The sequence below is a fragment of the Papio anubis genome, chromosome 8, assembly GCF_008728515.1.
Source record: "Papio anubis isolate 15944 chromosome 8, Panubis1.0, whole genome shotgun sequence".
NCBI classification, from domain to species: Eukaryota; Metazoa; Chordata; class Mammalia; order Primates; family Cercopithecidae; genus Papio; species Papio anubis.
In genome coordinates this window covers 69401993-69427536 of record NC_044983.1, presented here as the reverse complement: position 1 = coordinate 69427536, position 25544 = coordinate 69401993, and the positions used below count along the sequence as shown (strand labels likewise).

At 41.0% G+C, this 25544-nt stretch overlaps 1 protein-coding gene across 11 annotated transcripts in view; it reads left to right on the top strand.

The window, feature by feature from the left end:
* Positions 1–1095: 1095 nt before the first annotated feature.
* STAU2 (staufen double-stranded RNA binding protein 2) overlaps positions 1096–25544 on the top strand; it is a 333041-nt gene continuing 308592 nt past the window's right edge. For 8 of the 11 annotated variants that reach the window (XM_031669627.1, XM_031669631.1, XM_021942423.2 and 5 more), the window contains exons 1-3: positions 1105–1417; positions 8375–8487; positions 9904–9969. Coding sequence is in view for 3 of the 11 variants with exons in the window: in XM_021942428.2 (XP_021798120.2) it covers positions 9952–9969 (18 nt within the window). In the remaining 8 variants the exon portion in view is untranslated. Of the gene's footprint in view, positions 1418–8374; positions 8488–9903; positions 9970–25544 lie in introns of those variants that run through there. The other 3 variants (XM_021942438.2, XM_021942430.2, XM_021942426.2) reach the window with 3 other exon arrangements.

The window sequence follows — 25544 nt, the reverse complement described above, 5'->3', positions numbered from 1 at the left end:
GTGGTGGCATGTGCCTGTAAACCCAGCTACTAGGGAGGCTGAGGCAGGAGAATCGCTTGAACCCGGGAGGCGGAGGTTGCAGTGAGCTGTGATTGCGCTACTGCATTCCAGCCTGGGTGACAGAGCTGAGACTTCGTCTCAAAAAAAGAAAAAAAGAAAGAAAGAAAGAAAAGGATTATACAGTTCTTCTACTGTACGTTTTCTATGTTTAGATACAAATACCTTGTGTTGCAATTGCCTACAGTATTAGCACAGTAACACACTCTACAGGTTTGTAGCCTAGGAGCAACAGCTATATACCATATAGCCAAAGCGAGTAGTTGGCTAGACTACCTAGGTTTGCGTAAGAGCACGCTATGATGTGCACAAAACAACAAAAATCGCTCAATGACACGTTCCTCAGAACATATGCCTGTGGCTAGGTAAGGCATGACTGTATGAGAATGCTGACTAGGTGCGTGAGCCGCTAGAAGGAGCGCTGCAAATTTAGGAAGGATGCAACATGTTCAATCCGAGGGAACTGGCAGAGGTGAAAAGGAGGGAAAAAGCATAGGAAAGAGTTCTGGGAGGAAAATTACAGCTGTAGCTAACATTGTACCAGGAGAGGTACTACATGCCCGGCCCTGTTTAAAGGGCTTCATATGTATTGTCACATTTAAATACAAAATATCACATGTAGTCTCCTCTTGAGGTTCAGGATAAGTAACATGCCAGTGATCTCCTCTCCAGTTAGTAAGCGGATATCCAGCCTTGGTTATCTGACTCTGGAGCCCTTGCTCTTAACCAGGACACACACTAACTTCCCAGGTGTAGACAGGAGATTGGTTTTAGATGATGACTGAAATCACCGGCCTGGGAGACATTTCTCAGAGAAGTGACACCGGGAAGAAACTCTAGAAATAACGTTGCAAATGAATAAGTTTGTGAAAGCACACTAATAGTTCTATTTCGAAATTTTATTGTCAGATTATTTTCGGTGCCCGTTACTAAACGAAGTGTTCAATTTCATCGAGCTTAACTGGGTTGAAGTTATCTAGACAAAAGTAATCCACATCAAAACCAGGACGAATCAAGACGTAATTTCTGTTTTCTGGCACTCTTGCCTCATAAATCTAGGATCTAGGGCTTTGTTTTCAATGGTTCTCATTTTTGGCTCCAAGGATTCTTTTTCATGTGACTAATTTTTTCGGTGGAGGAGGAGGTCTGGCCACGCCGCGGGTCTTGGCGAGCAGGTGATTACGGATCCCTGGTGTTTGCTGGGCGAGACGGTGAAGCAACCTCCTCCTCGCCCCCTCCCCCGTCTGGAAAGGTGCAGGATCCGCTAAACCGTGTGTCGCACAGCGGCGGCCGGAGCAGACGCGGGATGGTCGCGCGTCCCCTGCACAGCACAGAGGGGCAGCCTGAGAGCCTGGGAAAGGTACGAGCGGGGAATCAGAGCACAGGGTGCGGACCAGAAAGAGCAGACGGTCAGTCGGGCGGGGAAGGAAGTTGCCGACTGCAGGTGTGGAAGGGGCTGCCCCAGGCCCACCCCTGGCAGACGAGGGGGCGGGGAGCCGCGCCGGGGACGAGGAGACTGCGGACTGGGCGCGCTCCTAGCGCAGTCGCTCGCCCGCTTGCCCAAGGCCCCCGGGAACGGCCCTCTCTCGGGGGCCCAACTCGCCGCCGCTAGCCCCGCAGAGCTTGCAGCTGGGGGGCCCGGCAGCCGCCAGGGGGCGGGAGCTGCGTCGCGAACAATGGCTGCGCTTGGTCGCGGGCCGGCGGGAGGCGGAGTGGAGATAGAGCCGGTGCCGGGCGCGCGCGCCGGCCGGGCGTGCTGGGGCGCGGGAGCGGCTGCGCAGGCGGGGGCGCGCGGCGCGAGCGCGGGAGGGCGCGGCGGGAGCGCCCGGGAGGCAGGCGGAGGCAGGCGGAGGCGGGGGGCGGGGAGCCCGAGGGGTGGAAGCCGGCGGCGGCCGAGCGGGGTCAGTTCTCTGTACTGTTTGCCAATGTTGGAGCCCGTCTGCAAGGGTATTTCCTGGCAAGAGAAGGTAAATGCCCTCGTCGGGGGCGCCTGGGAGACCCCGACCGCGCCACCGGCGGAGGAGGCAGAAGGGGCGCTGGGGAGCCTGCGGGTCCGCGGCACAGGGGAACCCGGAGAAGAGCGGCCCCCTTCGCGGCCTCCTCTCCCCCGCGCCTTCCCTCCCACCTCGGGCTCTCTCAGGGCAGCGGGGGGGAGGGGAGACCGGCGTGGGAGGGAGAACCGGGAGGCGAAGGATTTGGGGTGGGGGGTGGGGGCGTGTGTGGCGGAGGGGGTGGGACGACACAGGTGTCCTGAGGGGAGGAGCTGGGAGGAACGCGAGGAGGCCGGGCCAAGTCGGGGTGCGGAGGTGGGGGAGGCAGGAACGCGGCTGCGGGCGCGGGAGGCTGGGGTTCTGGGGGGCCGGGGTGGTAGCGGCCGGAAGAGGGGACGGCGAGTGCAGCCACGATGTGGCTGCGAGGGAGAGGGAGCGCCTGGGGTAGGGCAGGGGAGGGCGGCCTGGGGAGGGTCTGCGGGGAATGGGCCTGGGGGCGCTGGAGGCGGAGCGGCGAGGCCGGGGCGAGCCTGAGGGTGGCGGCGGCGGCTATTTCTGTAGAATGGGCGAGTGGTAAAGACGTAACTTGCCGAAATGGGAGGGTAGGTGGGGCCGAGGGGACAAAATGTATCCTATGACAGGCAAGTTCTGCTGTGGCTCTTACGAACTCCTACCGTGATGGCTCGGCTTAAAGGGGTAGTTGGCGGTAGTGACCTTGCCGGGGTGAAGGGAGTTGGGCGAGGAGACAAAGCTCAGTTACGGAATCCGCTGTGTGAGAGCAGGAACTCCAGTCTCTCCGGGGGCGAGCCGGTGGCTGTGGCCTGGGGGCGGGGAGTGCTCCGTAGAGGCTATGGAGGAGCACGCCACAGTGGGATTCTTAGGGAGGGGTGGGGATAATGGCCGTGGGGTTCTGAAAGTCTTTGGAAATGTGTGTAGAATTTTGCATTTGTGAATAATTTTCTTTGGTAAGGGTCCATATTTGCCGTGATGTCCCCCTTCCCCTATCCCCACTACAAAGGGTTAAGAACTGCTTGAGCAGATAGAGAGGGACCATTCAGTTAGGGTAGACCTGGGAATTTACCAAAGGATTTTAAAGTGGGTGGATCCTGCAGAAAGAAAGGCTAGAGATGATCTTGTAAAGATATTTTACTGTCAACTGAAAACGTTTATTATTTAATGTTTGATTTCACAATTTTGGTGAACTTTCGCTGAGCATTACTTGGCTTCTGATGCATCCTGTGTTTCAGACCAGCATAGTGAATACTTGAAATCAAATTGGGATGGGCAGGCAGGGTGATAGTAACCTTGGAGGAGAAAAGATTTCAACATTTCTCCAGGATGTTTCTTCCCCGTCCTTGCTTTCTTTAGATGATTCAAGTATACTGTTGTGAACTGAGCTGCGGTGGAAAAATCTTATTTAATAAAACTATCAAAACCAAGACTTACTCTCCATCTCTGTTTTGTAATATGACCAGGTTTTCATTGTTCAGTTTGTATTTTACTGCAAACAGGAGATATCACATATCACTTTAATTGTAGATTGCTGCTTTTTGCAGCAGGCCTGTATTAAATTTGCGAAGCAGTTATGCAAAACTATGTGGTGTGTTTGTGTTTTCCTGCTATGGTTTCAAGTCAAGTTACCATTGTCACATTTCATTATATGGTAGGCTAGTCTGAAATTTACTCCTAAGTGATAATTAGTTGGTAGGATATGGTACGTACTTGCTCACAAATTACTGCTTTTTTTCCCGTAAAAACCAGTATTTTGTATTTGTAAGAATGTTGCTGTATAATCCAAGTACATATTGTTAATTTCAAATAGAATGCTGTGTAATTATTAAATTTTAACTTTATTTGGAAGTAATTTTAAGCTTACAGAAAAATTGCAAGAATAAGAATAATAATACAAAGAATATCTTTGTAACCTTTATTCAGATTCACCTGTTAACATTTTATGCATTTATTACTGCTCTCTGTCACACACAAAATGTTTTTCCCCTGGACCATTTAAGAGTAAGTTACATACATTGTGGTCCTTAACTCCTAAATACTTGAGCTTGGAAAACCATGTAAATTTTACATTTTAGCTTAACTTGGCTTGTCTGGAATGAAGTGCTAGGAAGAGTGGCTTGGTTTGCTTTTCAATAAATAATGTGAATATAAAAAAATCCAAGATAGTCATCAAGCTTTAAATATATAAACAATCCAGAAATCGAGGCAGAGCGGTTTTCCTGTTTAGGTTCTAGAAGATACGGTAGGTTTTTTTTTTTTTTTTTCCTTCCTTTTGTGCCTACCCTTCTGTTTATTCCTATTATTATCTCCTTTTGTTTTGTACACGTTCGATGCTGGGAATCTGATCATTTATGTGTACAGATCATAAAGAGGGAAAACTCTAGATATTGCAAAATTGAATTCTCTATTAGACCGCATAGTTTGAGACATGCACAGTGTGATTATTCACATATATATATTTGTGCCTCTTATAGGTACACAAAATATTAGATGTCTAGAATCTGTGATAATTATAATTTTTATTTATGTATGCATCGTTTGATTTTAAATAATCCTCCCCAAGTTCTGTATAGGAGCTTTGCCATTATGTTGTCCTAGATGTCAAGCCCTTGACTTTGTTCTAGGAAAAATTATAAGAAGGCAAATCTTTTATTTTTCACCAAACTGATGCTTAAAAAATAAAAAAACATTGGCCAGGGGCAGTGGCTCATGCCTGTAATCCCAGCACTTTGGGAGACCGAGGCAGGTGGATCAGGAGGTCAGGAGTTCGAGACCAGCCTGGCCAACATGGTGAAACTCCATCTCTACTAAAAATACAAAAATTAGCCGGATGTGGTGGTGTGCGCCTGTAATCCCAGCTACTTGGGAGGCTGAGGCAGGAGAATCGCTTGAATCCTGGAGGTGGAGGTTGCAATGAGCTGAGATCGCACCTTTGCGCTCCAGCCTGGGTGACAGAACGAGACTCAGTCTCAAAAAAAAAAAAAAATTTTTTTTGTTTTAAAAGAAGACAAGTCTTTTATAATTTGGTGTGTAGTGAAGAAAAGAGGACTTTGGGCCAGAAAGAACTGGGTTGTAAACCTAGCAGCGTGACTGTAGGCAAATAACCCAACCTCTAGAAAAATGGAGATAATGCACACATCCCAAGATGATGAGGATTAAATGAGTTGATGTAAAAATGGCAAAATGTGGCACCTAACTTATACAATTGGTGTCTGATAAATGTTAGTTTCCTTTTTTTTGCCTGGCCTGTGGTATTTAGAGTTTTCCACTAGAATAGTTTGTGAAGTAAGACTTCCATTTTCCTTACGTAAAAGCAGCATTTTTGGGTACCTACTTTAAAAAATCAAAATGAAAAACATTTAAAAAAACTATTTAAAGGACACCATGTCTTTTTTAAAGTAAGAAGCATTGAATTGATAGTTTCATAGCAGTTTGTAGTTTAAGAATAGGGATAGTAAATTTTTTTTGCTTTTCATGTTGTCAAATAAGACATTTAAGTGAGAATTGCCTATCAACTGTAGGATGGGTGCTGATATAAAATTATACATTTTTAATAACAGTGCCATTTTATAAAGTAGTTTAACTATTGGTGATCAGATTTTTGTACAGCTTTTAATTTCTCAGATGGGCAAGATAATTCACAATTAAAGTACGACTTACATCAGCAGTACATTGCAGTTACAGGTTGGACCATTCTTCATGAGCGTCATGCCTTCCCCTGTTTGTAGTGCCCTCTCCCTATAAACTGTCCTGCCTGTTTTCATTTAGTAGTTTGGAATCTAGAATTGCCTGTCCTAATATGCCTGACCAGATAGGGCATTTCTGGGACACGAGGATACATTTCTCTAAAAGTACTGAGTTGTAATTGGAATCAACTGTAGCTGGAAACTTTTCTGATAGTGGAGGTGGATTTTTTTTTTTTTAATTTTTCTTTTTTTTTTTTTTGAAATGGAGTCTTCACTCTGTCACCCAGGCTGAAGTACAGTGGTGTGACCTCCGCTCACTGCAGCGTCCGCCTCCCGGGTTCAAGCGATTTGCCTGCCTCAGTGTCCCGAGTAGCTAGGACTACAGGCGCATGCCACCATGCCCAGCTAATTTTTGTATTTTTAGTTGAGACGGTTTTGCTATGTTGGCCAGGCTGGTCTCGAACTCCTGACCTCAGTGATCCATCTGCCTCAGCCTCCAAAAGTGCTGGGATTACAGGCGTGAACCACTGCACCCTGCCCTGCTGAGGAGGTGGATTTTATGAAACCATAGGTAGTATAAAACTGCTCTGCATTTTATTGATACGTCTTGATATTTTAGCAAATTGTTTAAAATATATGACAGTAGACTGGGCATATCTTTAAAGTAGAAACAGAGTCTTAAAGACATGTGCCACTGTGAGCATTCTGAATTGTCCATGGTATAATTACAAATTACAAATTTTACATTGATGTAAATCTGATATAACTGGTTTCGTTAAAAAAGTAGAATTTTCAGAATGTTAGCCAATGACAGAGTGCTGTTATAGACATACTAGTTTCATGTGTTTTAATTTATCCAGCTCTTTATATTGTGAAGAAAAGGCATACAGAATATTTAAATTGTATGGTTAATTTTATGTTCATAAAGTTTTCTTTTTTGTTACTTCATGGAATATCTTTTCTGTGTCAGAAGATTAGAACTTTCAGGCTGTGCGCGGTGGCTCACGCCTGTAATCTCAGCACTTTGAGAGGCCAGGGCGGATGGATCACCTGAGGCCAGGAGTTGGAGACCAGCCTGGCCAACATGGTGAAACCCCCTCTCTACTACAAATACAAAAATTAGCCAGGCATGGTGGTGTGTGCCTGTATCTCCAGCTACTGGGGAGGCTGAGGCAGGAGAATTGCTTGAGCGTGGGAGGTGGAGGTTGCAGTGAGCTGAGATTGAGCTGTTGCACTCCAATCTGGGTGACAGGGCGAGACTCCGTCTCAAAAAAAGGACAAAAAAAGTTTAGAACTTTCAAAAAGGTACCCCAATATCTTACTGTGCTTACTTCTTGGAATCAGCCACCAGTGTTACCAGTCTCTGATATTGAAGAAATACGTAGAGATCTGTAGATAAGCGTTTGTAACTTTAGAAGTTTATACTAATAAAGACAAAATGGAATTTTTCAAAGTTGGTGAATGCTTAATAATGTTAAAAATTTTTTTTTTTTTTTTTTTTTTTTGAGATGAAGTCTTGTTCTGTTACCTGGGCTGGAGTGCAGTGGCATGATCTTGGCTCACTGCAACCTCGGCCTCCCGGGTTCAAGTGATTCTCCTGTCTCAGCCTCCCAAGTAGCTGGGATTACAGGTGTGTGTTACCATACCCAGCTAATTTTTGTATTTTTAGTAGAGACAGGGGTTCAGCATGTTGGCCAGGCTGGTCTCGAACTCCTGCCCTCAGGTGATCCACCCGCCTCGGCCTCCCAGAGTGCTGAAATTACAAGCTGAGCCACCGCACCCGACCAGTAATATTAAATTCTAGAAAGCAAGGGACACTACATCACTGAGATGGTTTAGTGGTTATTTACATTTTACTTTTTAAATGAACTGTTTTCAGTTAAAAAAAGTTGATTGGTTGTGTTTGTATTTTTAGTTATAGCTACTGTATTTTTTTAATGAGATACTCCATTCCTATTGAAAGTGCGTGTATTTTAACACCATATGACTAATGCTACACTTGTTAATAATCTCATTTTTTGAATTGAAAATGTAAATGTTTAAGTTTTATAATTTGCCACTTTGCCGTCCTAATGTTACTCATTTGCTCATGTTGAACAGGGATTTTGTTTTATTTTTTGCCTAGCCAAATATTAATACCTAAAACACCATAGGAGTATTGAATTATAGAGTTGGACAGGATTGTCTTATTTATTGTTGCATAGCACATTGCACCAGAATTTAAGGACTGAAGACAGCAAACATTATCTTACCGTTTCTGTGGGTTAGAAGTCTCGGTGCAGCTTAGCTGGATGCCTGTGGCTCATGAAAGAGGTGGTAGTCAAGCTGTCAGTTGGGGCTGCAGTCGCATCTGGAAGCTTTCCTGGTGGAAGATGTTTCTGAACTCATTCATGTGGCTCTTGCAGGGTTCAGTTTCTTGGGGCTCTTGGACTGAAGAAATCAATTTTTGCTGGCTGTTGGCCAGAGGTTTTTCTCAGTTCTTTGCCTTGTGGGCCTCTCCAAAGGGCCCCACAGTTTAGCATCTGCTTCCCTCTGAGCAAATGAGTGAGAGAAGGTGATGCCCAATAATTTTTATAACCTAATCTTGGAAGTGGTATCTCATTATTTCTGCTGTATTCTATTTGTTAGAGGCTGCCTACCGCAAGGACTTTAGCTTACTTTTTAAAGATTGAAGAAAAAAAAAGAAGAGAGAAAAAGAAGAACTCAAAGATACACAAAGTAATTTGACCAAGGCTCAGAAGGTAATCTCCTGAAGAACTTTGACTAAAACTCAAATTCACCAATACCCAGGCCTTGTGCTCTTTATACAGCATCCCATTCTCATAGGAAATGTGAAAGTAATTAGAAAGAAATAAAAATTGATGCAGATTGCAGATGCTGTGGACACTTATTGTAAGAAAAATATTAAAAGTTTTCAAAGTCATTTTGAATTGACTCTAGTTTGTCATCTTGAAAAAGTGGTAACCAAATACGAGTGTGTGTTTGTGTATGTGTGTGTGTACTTACAAAACATTTGCTTCTAAGGGCAAGTTCAATATTAAAGTTTAACAACATAAAAGTTTCTCCACTAGTGATTAGATATAGGCCTTTTGCTGTGTATCACAACTGTATTGTTGCTTTGTAGATAATTTTTAGGGGAGAGGTCTGTACATAATTTATATTTTATATGAACTTTTTTTCATTACAAGATCTCATGATTTATTTGTTTATAATTTGGACTTTCCTGCCCTTCATTGGCATCTGTTTTTAAATTAATTTCTTTTTTCTTTTTTTTGAGATGGAGTCTCACTCTGTCACCTAGGCTGGAGTGCCATGGCATGATCTTGGCTTACTGCAACCTCTGCCTGCTGGGTTCAAGTGATTCTCTTGCCTCAGCCTCCCTAGTAGCTGGGATTACAGGCACTTGCCACCATGCCCGGCTAATTTTTGTAGTTTTAGTAGAGGCAGGATTTTCACCATGTTGGCCAGGCTGGTCTCAAACTCCTGACCTCAAATGATCCACCCAACTTGGCCTCCCAAAATGCTGGGATTACTGTGCCCAGCCTGACATTTTATTATGCGTACTATTTTTATACTGACGATAACAGACAAAATGACAGAGAAGAGTAAAATATTCAGCAAGATAATTGTACTATATGCTCTTTTCCATACCATCTAAGAGAATACTTGTGGTGTTGCACCTTCTTTAGGATTAATTTATCATATAGAAAATGGGAACAAAGCTGTTTAAAACAGGACTGCAAAAAGAGAGTATATGTTAAATATTAACCTGAAACTCTCAGATTTATTTTTAACAGCTTCACTTTTGTTGGGATTGTCTTAGAAATCTAGAAGCAGAAGGAGCTTTGTTCAGATCTGTACTGTCCAGTATGGTGGACACTAGTGATGTGCTTATTTAAGTTAACATGAAAGAAAATTAAACGTTTATTTTCTTGATTGCTCTAGCCACATTTCAGGTGCTCAGTAGCCGCATGTGGCTAATGACTACCAGATTGTATAGTACAAGTACAGAACGTTTTTATCATCATAGAAAGTTCTATGGAGATCTGGATAAATTACATTTTATGTTTGATTTTTATCAAGGGCATGTGTTTAAAATACCAGTCATTGAGGTTATCAACTAAGTTGAACTTTATTTCTTCATTTTCATTTTCCAGTTTTGGGAGCCGTGAGGGATACAGCAGTTTGGTCAATATTGTCTTAACATGCTTCAAATAAATCAGGTGAGTTTGTGTTAAGACATTTTTCATGCGTACATTGTGCTTTGGCTGTAAATTGTGGAACATTTTAACTCAGCTTTTCTTTTCTATACCTGTAACCTGACTCATCGCTTTTTAAAACAGTTACCTACTGTATAGTCATCATTGGAGGCTGTGTAGGGCAGGTTGTTTAAGGATTAGAATGATCTTCTGAAAGTTGATAACTTCTGGTTGTGCAAGGCAGGTTTGTCTGTTCTTCCTGATGTCACATCCCTTTAGGACTTGTTAATGTGTTCAGAATGCTTATCATGATATAGCTTCAATAGGTGGCAGTTCTGCAGACTCAAAGCATTCTTAGTGACAAATCTTGTGAAGTAGTTGTATCTGTTTAAAAAAAAAAAGATTCACTTTCCAGGGCACTGAAAAACTCTAGAAGGAAGTGCTCTGATAAACTACAGCGTATAATACTTTAGACTCACTGAAAGAAGTGTTTTTCTTAGTTCTTGAGGTTTTTCCAAGAACTTTATACATTTAATTTTACCTTTACCAGTTAAATAGAACATTGTATCGTAACTATAGTGTTAGAAAATATTTTTGGCCAGGCTGGGTGGCTCACACCTGTAGTCCCAGCATTTTGGGAGGTGAGGTGGGAGGATCTCTTGAGCACAGGAGTTTGAGCCAGACTGGGCAACATAGTGAGACCCTGTCTCTTAAAAAAAAAAAAAAGGGAAAGAAACAAAGAAAGTAATTTTATTTCTTTTGGTTGCAAATCATGAGAGAAGTAATTAAACTATTTTTTTTTTTCCTGTGATTAAAAAAATAATTGGCTGGGCACAGTGGCTCACGCCTATAATCCCAGCACTTTAGGAGGCCAAGGCAGGCGGATCACTTGAGGACGGGAATTTGAGACCAGCCTAGCCAACATGGAGAAACCCTACTAAAAACCCTCTACTAAAAAATACAAAATTAGCCAGGTGTGGCGGTGCATGCCTGTAATCCCAGCTACTCAGGAGGCTGAGGCAGGAGAATCACTTGAACCCGGGAGGTGGAGGTTGCGGTGAGGCGGAGGTTGCGGTGAGCCAAGATTGTGCCATTGCACTCCAGCCTGGGCAAAAAGAGTGAAACTCTGTCTCAAAAAAAAAAAAACAGTAATCTTGGCCAGGCGCGATCACTCAGGCCTGTAATCCTGGCATTTTGGGAGGCCGAGGCAGGTAGATCACCTGAAGTCAGGAGATCAAGACTAGCCTGGCCAACATGGTGAAACCCTATCTCTACTAAAAATACAAAAAAATCAGCTGGTTGTGGTGGTGCATACCTGTAATCCCAGCTACTTGGGAGGCTGAGGCAGGAGAATTGCTTGAATCCAGGAGGCGGAAGTTGCAGTAAACTGAGATCGCACCATTGCACTCTAGCCTGGGCGACAGAGCAAGACTCCGTTCCAAAAAAAAAAGAAAGTAATCTTGACCCCCTGCCCTCTGATATATAGTCCTGCTCACCTTGCCTGAGAAATCTCTAGTTCCTTTGCATCCCATGCCATCTCTAAGCTAATGACAGAAGTTTATACCTGGTCTAGGCCTCTTTTTCTGAGCTCCAGACTCATGTAGCATTTACCACCTTGATCTCTTGGATGTCTTTATACATCTTGGACTTAATGTGTGCCCAAGAAATAATCTCAATGCTTCAGTTATACTGGACTGTTTCAGTTCCTAGATTGGGTAAGGTTGTTCTGGCTGCAAGGATTTCCACAGATTTCCTCTCTTCCCCTCCCCTGGGTTTGGCTTGCTTGACTGCAGTCCTGCTGTATGCTGTCATAGCACTTGCTCTTTAGTTTAATAACATGACATTTGCAGTTATAGTCAAATATGTAATTATTTGTTTTAACATCTGTCTCCCTTGTTAGTATGTTTCATGAAGACAGACAGTGACTTTTCTTGTTTACTGTTATATCCCCAGGTCCTAGAATAAACAATGTAAATAGTTTTCATACATTTATTTGTTGGGTGTATGAACATACGAATGGTGCTAGAGTTGTCACTAAAGCAAGGGGATATTTATTTTTCAACAATAAGCACGTAATTATGTTGTCAGTTTTGGTGTTATATGCTGCTGTGTTACACAAATGCAACTAACTCTCCCTCATGTAAAGTTGTTATTTGGTTTTCTAGAAACTTTCCTTGTGCAACAAAAATTAGTTTAATCAAAAACATTACTAATAATTTAAGGAAATTGTAGAGCTGTCCTGTGCTTAGTGCTTCCTGTTTCCTCACAGCTGCTCTCAAATCCCAGTGGAAGCATTATGAGACCTTATTTGCAAACCGTTATAGGTGTGAAGTTGCCACTAAAATTATTTGGTTACAGTTAAAATAATTTTTCATATTCTGCCACAGACATTTGGAAATGATCATTTTATGCCAGCCAACTTCATTGAAAATTATAGTTTATGGATTAGTCCTAATGAGGATTTACTAACTGGCTATGTTGCAGGTCATGTTGAATTAGGCACTGCAAACAGTTCCTAGGCAACGCTCTACATGGCCACAAGCAATTCCCTGGATGTTGGCTAGAAGTTGTACACAGTGCCTGGAGATATACATACTTAACTTGTACAGGTTGAGTATTCCTTATCCAAAATGCTTGGCACCGGAAGTGTTTCCTATTTCAAATTTTTTTAGATTTTGGAATTTTGCCTACCGGTTGAGCGTCCCTAATACAGAAATCCAAAATCCAGAATGCTCCAATGAGCATTTCCTTTGAGCATTATGTTGGTACAAAAGAAGTTTGAAATCTTGGAGATTTTGGATTTCAGATTTTTGGATTTGGGATGCTCAACCTTAACAGACGTGTATTCCTAGAATAAGAGACCCCTCCATCTTGTTACTGACTATAACTGTCATCCCCCAAACTGTTCAAGTTTGAGATAAAGACTCTCTTCAGCTAAAAATAGAGTTGAATTCTTAAACTCATGAGTAATTTTTGAATCTCACTTTCTCGGCAACCACTTTCTCATAACAGTGAGGGTTCTCAAGGTAAATGTATAAAGGGGCCAGCTGTGGTGGCCCATGCCTGTAATCCCAGCACTTTGGGAGGCCGAAGTGGGAGGATTGCTTGAGACCAGGATTTTGAGACCAGCTTGGGCAGCATAGTAGGACCCTGTCTCTACAAAAAAAAAAAAATAAGTTAGATATGGTGACACATGCCTGTAGTCTTAGCTACTTGGGAGGCTGGGGTGGAGGATCACTTGAGCCTGGGAGGTTGAAGCTGCAGTGAACTGTGATCATGCCACTGCACTCCAGTCTGGGTAACAGAATGAGACCCTAGGCATGCAAAGGGGACTTGAGTTGATTCTCAGCTTGAAACAGTTGAGATTTTTACTGTGTGATTTTCAACATTGTCTCTAGGATTACTACTACATTTTTATTTGGGAAGTCTTTTGTTTTCTTAAGATACCTGAATTAGATGCTTTTTATGTATTTATTTATTTATTTTTGAGATGGAGTCTCACTCTGTTGCCCAGACTGGAGTGCAGTGGCATGATCTCGCCTCACTGCAACCTCCGCCTTTCGGGTTCCAGCAATTCTCCTGCCTCAGCCACCTGAGTAGCTGGGATCACAAGCACACGCCACCATGCCTGGCTAAGTTTTGTATTCTTAGTAGAGACGGAGTTTCACCATGTTGGTCAGGCTGGTCTTGAACTCCTGACCTCGTGATCTGCCTGCCTTGGCCTTTCAAAGTGCTGGGATTACAGGCGTGAGCCACTGTGCCCAGGCTACATGGTTTTTTATTTGTAACAGATTCTTCCATATGTGTTACTAAAACTAATGAAAAACTAGGCTATTGAATACCAGGTTATTTGTTACTAACTTTGCCTAACTTTAGTATTATCATGGAACATGAATGTTCCATGTTCTGTTAAGATAATAGCACTTTTCTGCCTTTAAATTGTGATCGTAGTTATTGTTTTTGCCTTTTAAGAATGTGTGTTATTATCCATGTGCAACTTATGCTTACTGTAGAAAATTAGGTGTGATAAGCAAAAAAAAAAAAAACCCCAAAAACAAACAAAAACAATCACAAAAAATTCCACTTCTTTTACAGAGATAATCACTGGTAACATTTTGGGGTGTATACTTCTAGATTTTTTTTCTATGCAGGTATGTTTTTATGTGAATATATGTTACTTTTTAAAAACTGGGTTTATACAATATGTAATGTTTTGAAGTGATTTAATAATAATTCTTAGTTTGGATGTACTAAAATTTAACCAAGCCCTTATTGTTGGACAGATTTTTGTATTGTAGTTAGTGCCATAGTGAATTTTTGTAATATACATCTGTTTGTCTAATTATTTTCTTAGAATTGATTATTTGAAATGGAAATACTAGTCAAAGATGTATGTGGATTTTAAAGATATTTGGTGTATAGCCCCCTAAAAGACAAAGTTATATCTGCCAGAAGTGTATCTACCTGTTTCCTTACTTCCTTGACAAAATTTCAGTCTTTGCCAATCTGTCTGACAAAAGGTGGTATTTTACTTTGTGTTTCTGTAATATTTAAATAGTTCTTGTTCTTTCGTGTTTTGCCTTTTGTGAATTGCTTATATATGTCTACTGTCATCTATTTCTTTTTATTTGTAAATAACATTCTTTGGATTATGTCCCCTGATAATTTTCTGAGTATTTATAATCATTACTCTATACTTTTTACTCATTATTCAACAGATAACTAATAGGAGTATACTAGTTTCTGGGGTACCATAATATGATGAGTATGGTATATTTTGGTCCTTTCTCCCGGATCATTAATTATAGGTCCCCTGGGAAAAGGAACTCATTTTAACAGTAAGCTACAGCAAATGTAAATTACGAAGATACATGCTGTGAATAATATTTTTAAATGAGTAGCTGAAATAGGGCCAAGTTTTGGAGATTAGCTAGTGAGGTAGACTTGACAGGTCAGTGTGTGCTAAGGAATTGGAAAAGTCTGTATTAGGCAGTTGTTGTATTGGGAGAGCCTAGCAACTGGGAATTTACAGGGATCAAAGTAATCTGGTAGTTCTTTTTAGTGAGGTTTGGTAGTAGATGTTGGGAACATGGAAGCTAAGAGGAAGCTTTAAGGCCTAACTGAAGTGGAAGGGATGACGGCAGGACAAGACAGAATTTTTCTGTGTCAAAGGAGTAGGAGAACCCTGTAGGGCAAGAGGGAGCTAGGTGTTACAAAAAGAAAAAAAAAAAGACAGTTTTTATTACACTGGATAGTGTAAGACCAGAGTATGATTACCAAGAAACAAGTCTAGAGTTTAAAGAATAATGATGGCTATCTCAGAGGTTTGTTGTGAGGAGTAATTGAGATAACAAAGGCAAAATGCTTAGCATTGCTCCTGTTACTACTGCTATTAATTTGACTGTTAATATTGCTCTTGGCTGTTGCTACCTGACTCTGGAAATTGGTGGGAAAGGAGGGCAGACGGCAGACATTTAGGTAGATAATTGAGTAAAGTATTTGGGGGAATGAACCACTTTCTCAAGCCCACATTGGCTTCGAAGTCCTCCTGCTTCTTGCCACAAGCACTAGGAACTCTATTCTTTCCTCTTAAAAGTTGCTGCTACTTAGTAGTAGTAACTTTTTTTTCCAAGACTGGGTGTGGGGATCTATAATCTGCTCACATCTCTTGTCGCGTAGGATATAGCCTACCATTAGGGGATAAGAAAAATAGTAAACATCAGGAGGTTAAAATGTGTAAGACAGACTTCTACTTTTGCCTATGCTGGTATAATGGGAACTGGATTTATTTTATGTGTAGCCAGCTTCCAAGATGGCCCCCAATGATCGCTGCATCCCGGTATTTACACCACGGTGTAATCCCCATACACATTACATTGAGGTTTATCTGTGGAACCAATAGAACGTGACAGAAGTGATGGATCATTTCTTAGGATAGGTTATTTATTTATTTATTTTTTTGAGACAAAGTCTGGCTCTGTAGCCCAGGCTGGAGTGCAGTGGCGCGATCTCGGCTCACTGCAAGCTCTGCCTCTCGGGTTCACACCATTCTCCTGCCTCAGCTTCTCGAGTAGCTGGGACTACAGGCACCCGCCACCACGCCCGGCTAATTTTTTGTATTTTTAGCAGAAACGAGGTTTCACTGTGTTCGCCGGAATGATCTCGATATCCTGACCTTGTGATCCGCCCGCCTCGGCCTCCCAAAGTGCTGGGATTACAGGCGTGAGCCACCACACCCGGCCACGATAGGTTATTTATAAAACAAATATGACTCCGCCTCCTTCCCTTACTACCCCCAGCCTTGGATTACTTACTCTGAGAATTGTTAGCTGCTATGTTGTGAACGGCCCGATGGAGAGGCCCATGGTGTGAGAAACTGAGACCTTTTGCCAACAGCCAACAAGGAACTGAGGCCTCTGGCCAACAGCATGTGAGTGAGTCTTCTTGGAAGCAGATGTCCCAGCTTTAGTCAGGCTTCCAGTCCTAAACATCTGTCCCGCTGACATCTTGACTGCAACCTCATGAGAGATCCTGAGCCAGAACTACCCGTCTAAGCAGTTCCCTGATTACCAACCCTCAGAAACTGTGTGAAATAAATAAATTTTTTTAAAAAAATTTTTTTAGTTTTTTTGAGTTGGAGTCTTGGTCTGTCACCCAGGCTAGAGTGTAGTGACACGATCTCAGCTCACTGCAACCTCTTGTCTCCCAGGTTCAAGTGATTCTCCTGCCTCAGCCTCCTGAGTAGCTGGGGCTACAGACGTGCACCACCACACCTGGCTAATTTTTGTATTTTTAGTAGAGATGGGGTTTCACCATGTTGGGCAGGCTGGTCTCAAACTCCTGACCTCAGGTGATCCTCCTGCCTCAGCCTCCCAAAGTGCTGGGATTACAGGCGTGAGTCACCGTGCCTGGCCAATGCTTGATTTTTAAAGCCACAAAATTGGAGGTAATTTGTTATGTAGCAAAAATGTACTCATTCTCCTTAAATAACTTGAGAATTTATAAAATATATAAACAATAGCTTTTAGACATTGGTGACAGGCAGCACCAGACTGTGATCCCTGAGAGAATAGGAACAAGTGAGGGTAAAGCCCTTCAATTGTAAGAGCTTACTGCAGAGCCTAGAGGTAGTTTATTGGTTGCAGTGCAAGGTGTGGAGGAACCAAAAGAGAGCCCAGCAGTCCTACTGAGATAAAAAGACAAAGATAAAAATTTGGGAAGATCAAGGTGGTTAGAATTGCAGGGCAGAGTACCAGAGAAAAAAGAGCTATGAGGGTTGGAATTGGCACTGGGGAAGCATACACTAGAAAACAAGAGAGCATGAACAAGTGAGCATGCATTTTGGAGATCTCCAGAGGGTTCTCCTGGAGTCTTTTGCTGAGTTCTGATTTTGTAGATGCTTGACAGGCCCTACCTGAGGCCAGAGAAAAATATAGCACTTCTGGAAAGCACTAAGAAAAACAATTTCCAGAGTTCACATGAGGCTTCAAATAGTCATGTTCCTGTTGGATGTCGTAGAATATGTAGGGCACTGGGAAGAGTCCTCAGAAGGTTCCAAATGATTCCAAGTAACTTAATTGCACTGAAACACTATTTAGAAGAATACAACAAAATTCAGAACCCAACAATGTAAAATTTAGTTTTTGTCATTCAGTCACAAAATGCTTGCTTTGACATTAGCAATGGATAGAACATCTAGACAGAATATCAGTAAGGAACTAGAGGACTTGAACAGCAGTATAAATCAGCTAGACCTAGCAGACATACACAGAATATTCAGCAACAGCAAAATATATATTCTTTTTTTTTTTTTTTTGTCTTTATTTTTTTGGGAGACGGAGTCTCACTCTGTTGCCCAGGCTGGAGTGCAATGTCTTCATCTTGACTCACTGCAACCTCCGCCTCTGGGGTTCAAGTGATTCCCCTGCCTCAGCTTCCTGAGTAGCTAGAATTACAGGTGTCCACCACCACACTCGGCTATTTTTGTATTTTTAGTAGAGACGGTTTTGCTGTGTTGGCCAGGCTGGTCTCAGACTCCTGATCTCAGGTGATCCACCTGCCTCCGGCCTTCCAAAGTGCGGGGATTATAGGCGTGAGCCACTTGCATCCTGCCAAAATATATATTCTTTTAAAGTGTACATGAAACATTCTCCAGGCTGTATTAGACCACAAAACAAGTTTCAGTAAATTTTAAAAGATTGAAATCATGCTATGCATCTTCTCCAGTCACAGTGGAATGAAGTTAGTAATGATTAACAGAAGGAATACTGGAAAATTTACAAATATATGGAAATTTACAAATATATGAAAATTAGAGAATACTTAGAGGTAAATTAAAATGGAAACAATATATGTGATTTAAATGATGCAGTGAAAACAGTCCTGAGAGGGAAATTATTAGCAATAAACATCTACATAAAAGAATAAGAAATATCTCAAATAAATAACCTTACTTTACATCTTAAAGAAACCAGAAAATGCAAAGCTACCAGAAAAAAGGAAGTAAATAAAGATTAGAGTGGAGATAAATGAAATAGAGAATAGGAAAATAATATAGAGAATTAGTGAAACCAGAAGTTTGTTTCTTTGAAAAGATCAATGAAACTGACAAACCTTTTGCTAGACTGACAAAGAAAAAGTGCAGAGAGGTATAACTAAAACTAGACGTGAGTACGGGGACATTACTACTGATCTTAAAGAAACAAAAAGGATTAAAGAGAATACTATGAGCAATTTTATGCCACAGATTAGATAACCTACATGAAATGGACACATTTTAAGAGATTTAGAAATGTGAAATGGACACATTTTAGAAATATAAATTACTAAAACTGACTCAGAAGAAGAAATAGAAAATATAACAGACTTACAAGTGAACAGATTGAATTAGTTTAAAAACCTTCCAAACTAAGATTACTTGAGCCTGGGAGGTTGAGACTGCAGTGATCCATGATTATGCCATTGCACTCCAACCTGGGTGATAGAGTGAGACCCTATCTCAAAACAAAACAAAAACTCCCAATCAAAAGTCCAGTACCATATGGCTTCTCTGGTGGATCCTACCAAATATTTAAATATTTGAAGAGTATGAGAATCCCTCTCATACTCTTCCAAAAAATTGGAGAGGAGAGAATAAGAATACTTCCTAACTCACTCTTTGAGGCCAGTATTATTACCCTGATACCAAAGCCAAACAAAGACATAATGAGAAAATTACAAGCCAATATTCCTTATTAATACAGATGCAAAAATCTTCAACAAAATACTAGCAAACTGAATCTAGCAGCATATTTAAAGGAATATGCACCATGGCCTGGTGGGACATATTCCCAGGAATGTAAGGGTGGTATAGTACAACACATTAATAGATCGAAGGGGGGAAAACCCCCACATGTTTCAATTGATACGGAAGGCACTTGACAAAATTCAGCAGCTGTTCGTGATAGAAATGCTCAAAATTAGGAATAGTAGGGAACTTTTTTTTTTTTTTTAACATTTCCTCAATATTCAGCATTTATGAAAAAACCCACAGCTAATATCCAACTCAATAGTAAAAGACTGAAATCTTTGCCCTTATGATCAGGAACAAGGCGTGGATACCCATTCTCACCACAGTTATTCAAATTACAGTGGAAGTTACAGCTAGAGCAGTGTGACAAGAAAAGGAAACAAAGACATACAGATTTGGAAGGAAGAAATAAAACTGTCTCTATTTGCAGATGACATAGTCCTGTATATAGAAATCCCAAAGAATCCAGAAAAACCTCTGCTAAAGCTAATAAATAACTTGAGCAAAGTTGTAGGTACAATATAACGCACACACAAAATTTGTGTTTCTGTATACTGGCAATGAACAATCCAAAAAGAAATTTAAAAAGATTGCATTTATAGTAACATCCAAAAGCCTAAAGGAGTCAACTTGCTTACGAAAGACTTGTGCACTGAAAACTACAAAACATGTTGAAATAAAGAAGACCTAAATAAGTGCAAAGACATTTTGTGTTCACGAATTGGAAGACTTTACATTGCCATTAGGATGGCAGTACTGTCCAAAGCAATCTCCAGGTTCAATGCAATCTCTATCAAAATTCCATTGGCCTTTTTTTTTTTTTTTTGCAAAAGTTGGAAAGCTGATCCTCATATTCATATGGAATTGCAACAGATCCAAATAGCCAAAACAGTCTTGAAAAAGAATAATAAAGCCAGAGGACTTATATTTCCCAATTATGAAACTTACTGCAAAGCTGCAATAATCAAAATAGTGTGGTACTGGCATAAGGATAGATGTATAGACGATAGAATAAAATTGAGAGTCCAGAATTAATGTATCTGTAGGCAAGTGATTTTTAACAAACATGCCGAGATGATTCAGTGGGGAAAGAATAATCTCTTCAACAAATGGTTTGGGGGGCCCTGGAAATGCACATGCAAAACAATAAAGTTGGAACCCTACTTCATGCCATGTATAAAAATTAACTTATAATGGACCAATGGCCAAATACAAGAATGAAAACTTACAACTCAACAACAACAAAAAACTCACCTAAAAAATGGGCAAAGGACTTGGAATAGACAGTTACTCTAAGAAGATAAACACATCATTAATGCTCAACATCATTAGTGATCAAGGAGATGCAAACGAAAACCACAGTGAGATACCACTTCACACCTACTAGGATGGCCAGAATCAAAAGACCGGCAGTAACTAGTTTTGAGGATGATGTGGAGGAACTAGAGCCCTTGTATGTTGCTGGTGGGAATGTTAAATGGTTCAGCCTCCGTGGGGAAAAGAGTTTGACAGTTCCTCAAAGGAACGCATACACTTGTCATATGACCCAACAATTCCACTCATAGGTATATACCCTAAATAATTGAAAGCAGGTACTCAAACAAATACATGACCACACATGTTCATAGCAGCACTATTTACACTAGCTAAATGGTGGAAACAACCCAAATGTCCATCAGTGTATGAATGAGTAAACAAATTGTAGTAGCCTACATTCCATAAAGTATCGTCTAGCAATAAAGAAATGAAGTACAGATACGTGCTATGATGCAGATGGACCTAGAAAACATATTAAGTGAAAGAAGACACACAAATGGTCACTTATTGTATGATTCCATTTGTGTGAAATATTCACAATAGGTAATCTGTGAGACAGAATGCAGATTGTTGCTTGCCAGGGCCTGGGGTTAAGGGTGAATGAGAAGCAACTGTGTAATAGATACTGAATTCCCTTTTGGGGTGATAACAGTGTTTTGGAACTAGATATAGGTGGTAGTTGTACAACACTGTGAATGGACTGAGTACCACAGGAATGTTCACTTTATTTTTTATTTATTTATTTTTTTGAGACGGAGTCTCCCTCTGTTGCTCAGTCTGGAGTGCAGTGGCGTGATCTCAGCTAACTGCAACCTCTACCTCCTGGGTTCAAGGGATTCTCCTGCCTCAGCCTCCCCAGTAGCTGGGATTACAGGCAGCTGCTGCCATGCCCAGCTAATTTTCATATTTTTAGTAGAGACGAGGTTTCACCATGTTGGCCAGGCTGGTCTTGAATTCCTGACTTCAAGTGATCCACCCGCCTCGGCCTCCCAAAGTGCTGGGATTACAGGAGTGAGCCACCGTGCCCAGCCAAATGTTCACTTTAAATAGATTAATTAGATATTATATCAATTTTACCTCAATAAAATATTAAAATGCTTACAAAGAAGAATGAAAATATGACCCATAGCCAGGATTTAAACATTTCCTGAATAGAGACCCAGAAATGATAAAGATGATTGATTTAGCAGACAAAGATATAGAAAGAGTTGCTGCTAATGTGCTCTAAATGTTTAAGAAGCGAGGGGAAAACAGAAAGATGATGTAGAAATACATAGAAGATATAAAAATAGAGATGAAGAATGCAATATCTGAAATAAAATATATATTGGATGGGATTAATAGCAGATAAGACACACATCAGTGGGCTTGAATAGATAACAATAGTGACTATCCAAAATGAAGCACAGGGTGGAAGGACTAAAGAAAAAAACAGAGCATCAGTGAGCTGTGGGAAATATCGAGTGGTTTAAGACATGTGTAATTAGAATCCTAGGAGAAGGGAGGGGCAACAGAAAATATTATAAGAAATAATGGGCCGGGCGCGGTGGCTCAAGTCTGTAATCCCAGCACTTTGGGAGGCCGAGACGGGTGGATCACGAGGTCAGGAGATCGAGACCATCCTGGCTAACACGGTGAAACCCCGTCTGTACTAAGAAATACAAAAAACTAGCCGGGCGAGGTGGCGGGCGCCTGTAGTCCCAGCTACTCGGGAGGCTGAGGCCGGAGAATGGCGTGAACCCGGGAGGCGGAGCTTGCAGTGAGCTGAGATCCGGCCACTGCACTCTAGCCTGGGCTACAGAGCCAGACTCCGTCTCAAAAAAAAAAAAAAAAAAAAAGAAATAATGACTTTATTTCAACAAGTTTTTGGGAAATAGGTGGTGTTTGGTTACATGAATAAGTTCTTTAGTGGTTGATTTCTGAGACTTTGGTGCACCCATCAGCCAAGCAGTGTACACTGTACTCAGTGTGTAGTCTTTTCTACCTCATACCACTTCCACCCTTTCCCCAAGTCCCCAAAGTCCACTGTATCATTCTTACACCTTTACATCCTCACAAGCTTAGCTCCCACTTATGAGTGAGAACGTATGATGTTTGGTTTTCCATTCCAGAGTTACTTCAGTTAGAATAAGTCCCCAGTTCCATCCAGGTTGCTGCGAATGACATTAAGAAATAATGACTTTGAACCCCTGTTCTCTGTTTAGTGGAAACTATAAACCTGTAGATGATGGTAAGAAGTCAACCTAAAGTAGAAGGAATATTAAAAAAAAAAAAAAAAAAAAAAAGAAAACCGACCAAGCACATCATAATCAAATAGCTGAAAATTGGTGGTATTGAAATAAAAATTTTGTTGTTGTTGAGACAGGGTGTTGCTCTGTCTCCCAGGCTGGAGTGCAGTGGCACAATCATGGCTCACTGCAGCTTTGACCTCCCAGGGTGAAGCAGTCTTCCCACCTCAGCCTCTCAAGTAGCTGGGACTACAGACATGCACCACTATACTCAGCTAATTTTTGTGTATTTTGTTGAGAAGGGGTTTTGGCATGTTGCTCAGGTTGGTCTCCCAACTCCTGGACTCAAGTGATTCACCTGCCTCGACCTCCCAAAGTGCTGGGATTACAGGCATGAGCCCACCATGGTTGGTTAATTTTTATATTTTTAGTAGAGATAGGGTTTCACCGTGTTGGCCAGGCTGGTCTTGAACTCCTGACCTCAAGTGATCCACCCACCTTGGCCTCCCAAAGTGTTGGGATTACAGGTGTGAGCCACCACACCTGGCCCATTTTTGACTTTTAAAAAGATAATCGACTAAAACAGAAATACTAACAATGCCTTGAGGGCTTATACATAGAAATTAATTGATGTCAGTAGCATAAAGAATGGGGTAAGGGGTAGGGAAGTACAGAATTTTTAGGTGCTTGTATCATACATGAAGTGGTATGATATTTGAAGGTAGGCTGTGTATGTTTTACAACAATTCCTATACGACAAAATTAAAATAGTAAGCCTATGTAGGATGTAAAATGGATACTAAAAAATAATCAGTCTAAAAGAAGATAGATAAAGATGAAGAAAGGAACACATAGCAGGACAAAAAATTAGCAAAACAGTAGATATAAATCTAGTAATACTGATAATTATAATAAATGCAAATGACTTAAATGCTCAATTTAAAAGGCAAAGATTGTCAGATTCTATAGAAAAGCAAGACTCAAGTACAGATGCTCCTTGACTTATGATGGTGTTAGGTCCTGATAAACCCATTGTAAGTTGAAAATATTGAAAGTAAAAAATGTATTTCATACACATAATTAACTGGGCATGGTGACTCATGCCTGTATCCCAGCACTTTGGGAGGCCAAGGCTGGCAGATCATTTGGACCTAGGAGTTCAAGACCTGCCTGGACAACATGGTGAAAACCCATTTCTACAAAAAATACAAAAATAAGCTGGATGTGGTGGTGTGTACCTGTAGTCCTAGCTACTCGGGAGGCTGAGGTGGGAGGGTTGTTTGAGCCCAGGAGGTCAAGGCTGCAGTGAGTTATATGTCTTCACTGCATTCTAGTCTGGGTGACAGAGTGGGACCTTGTCTCAAAAAAATATATATACATATATATATATGCACACACACACACACAACCTACTGAACATCATAGCTTAGCCAGGCCTACCTTAAATGTGCTCAGAACACTTAAGTTAGCCTACAGTTGGGTAAAATCATCTAACATACAGCCTATTTTATAATAAAGTGTTAAATATGTCATAATTTATTGAATGTGATACTGAAACTGAAAAATAGAATGCTTGTATAGGTACTTCAGTATGGTTTCTACTGAGTGCGTATCACTTTGTCACTATGGTAAAGTTGAATCATATGGTGAACCATCGTAAGTCAGGGACGTATATTTACGATGTTTACAAGAAACTCATTTTAAATAGACACAGATAGATTAAATATACAAGGACAGATGGGGACTTTTGCATCTGGTCCATGTGGTGTAACAAGGATCGTGTTTACTGTCCTCTTGAAACAATCCTACCCCTCTTCTCCAAAAAAAACAAAATATGTAGAAACAACGATTAAGACATTCAGGTCAGTGATTCTTGAGAGAGAAGAAACAAACAAGGTGAGTCCTACAATTGCCCCAGGCCTACTGCAGTGAGAGATTTTCCAGCATGTGACATAGAAAGTAGAAACTGAATTGTGGAGCCTGGCAGACTCTGAGTTGAGAAGATGTTGCTGCTCTGGAGCAAACTAGTAAATTATAAAAACAAGACTTGAACAAACTATTTCCAAATTACTCAACTGTATCCCTGGACAAAGTCCAAAAAGATTTATAGGAGTTATATAGCAAGGTAAAATTAACAGGGTATGTCATTCAGTGAAAGATTACCATGTATGCAAAGAAGCATGAAATATGACCCATAATTATGAGAATCATCAATCAAAATTGACACAGAACTGACACAGATGATAGAATTAGCAGAGGGCATTAAAACATTATAACTGTATTCCATATATTCAAAAAGTTAGAGATATAGAAGAGACAAAAAGACCCATATCAAACTTACAACGATGAAAACTACAACTGAGATGAAAAATATACGGTGTGAGATTAATGGTAAATTAGACATTGCAGAAAAAATTACGAATGAACTTGAAGGCAGAACAATAGAAACCATCCAGAATGAAGCACAGAGAAAAAAGAAAAAAAAGTCAGTGAGCTGTGGGACACTTAAACAGCCAAACAGATGAATAATTATGGTTCTCAAAGGAAGTAATACACAGAAGAATATATTTTAAGAAATAATGGCCAAAAATGTTTTAGATTTACAGATAAATTAAATGAGTTTCAAGTATAAGAAACATAAAACTACACCAAGGTATAGCAGGTCCTCAAATAATGTTACTTTCAACATCATTTTGTCATGATGTTGATGAGAGAAAAAGAACTGATTCCTGGCTGGGGCCATGACTGGTGTGATGTTTGCATGT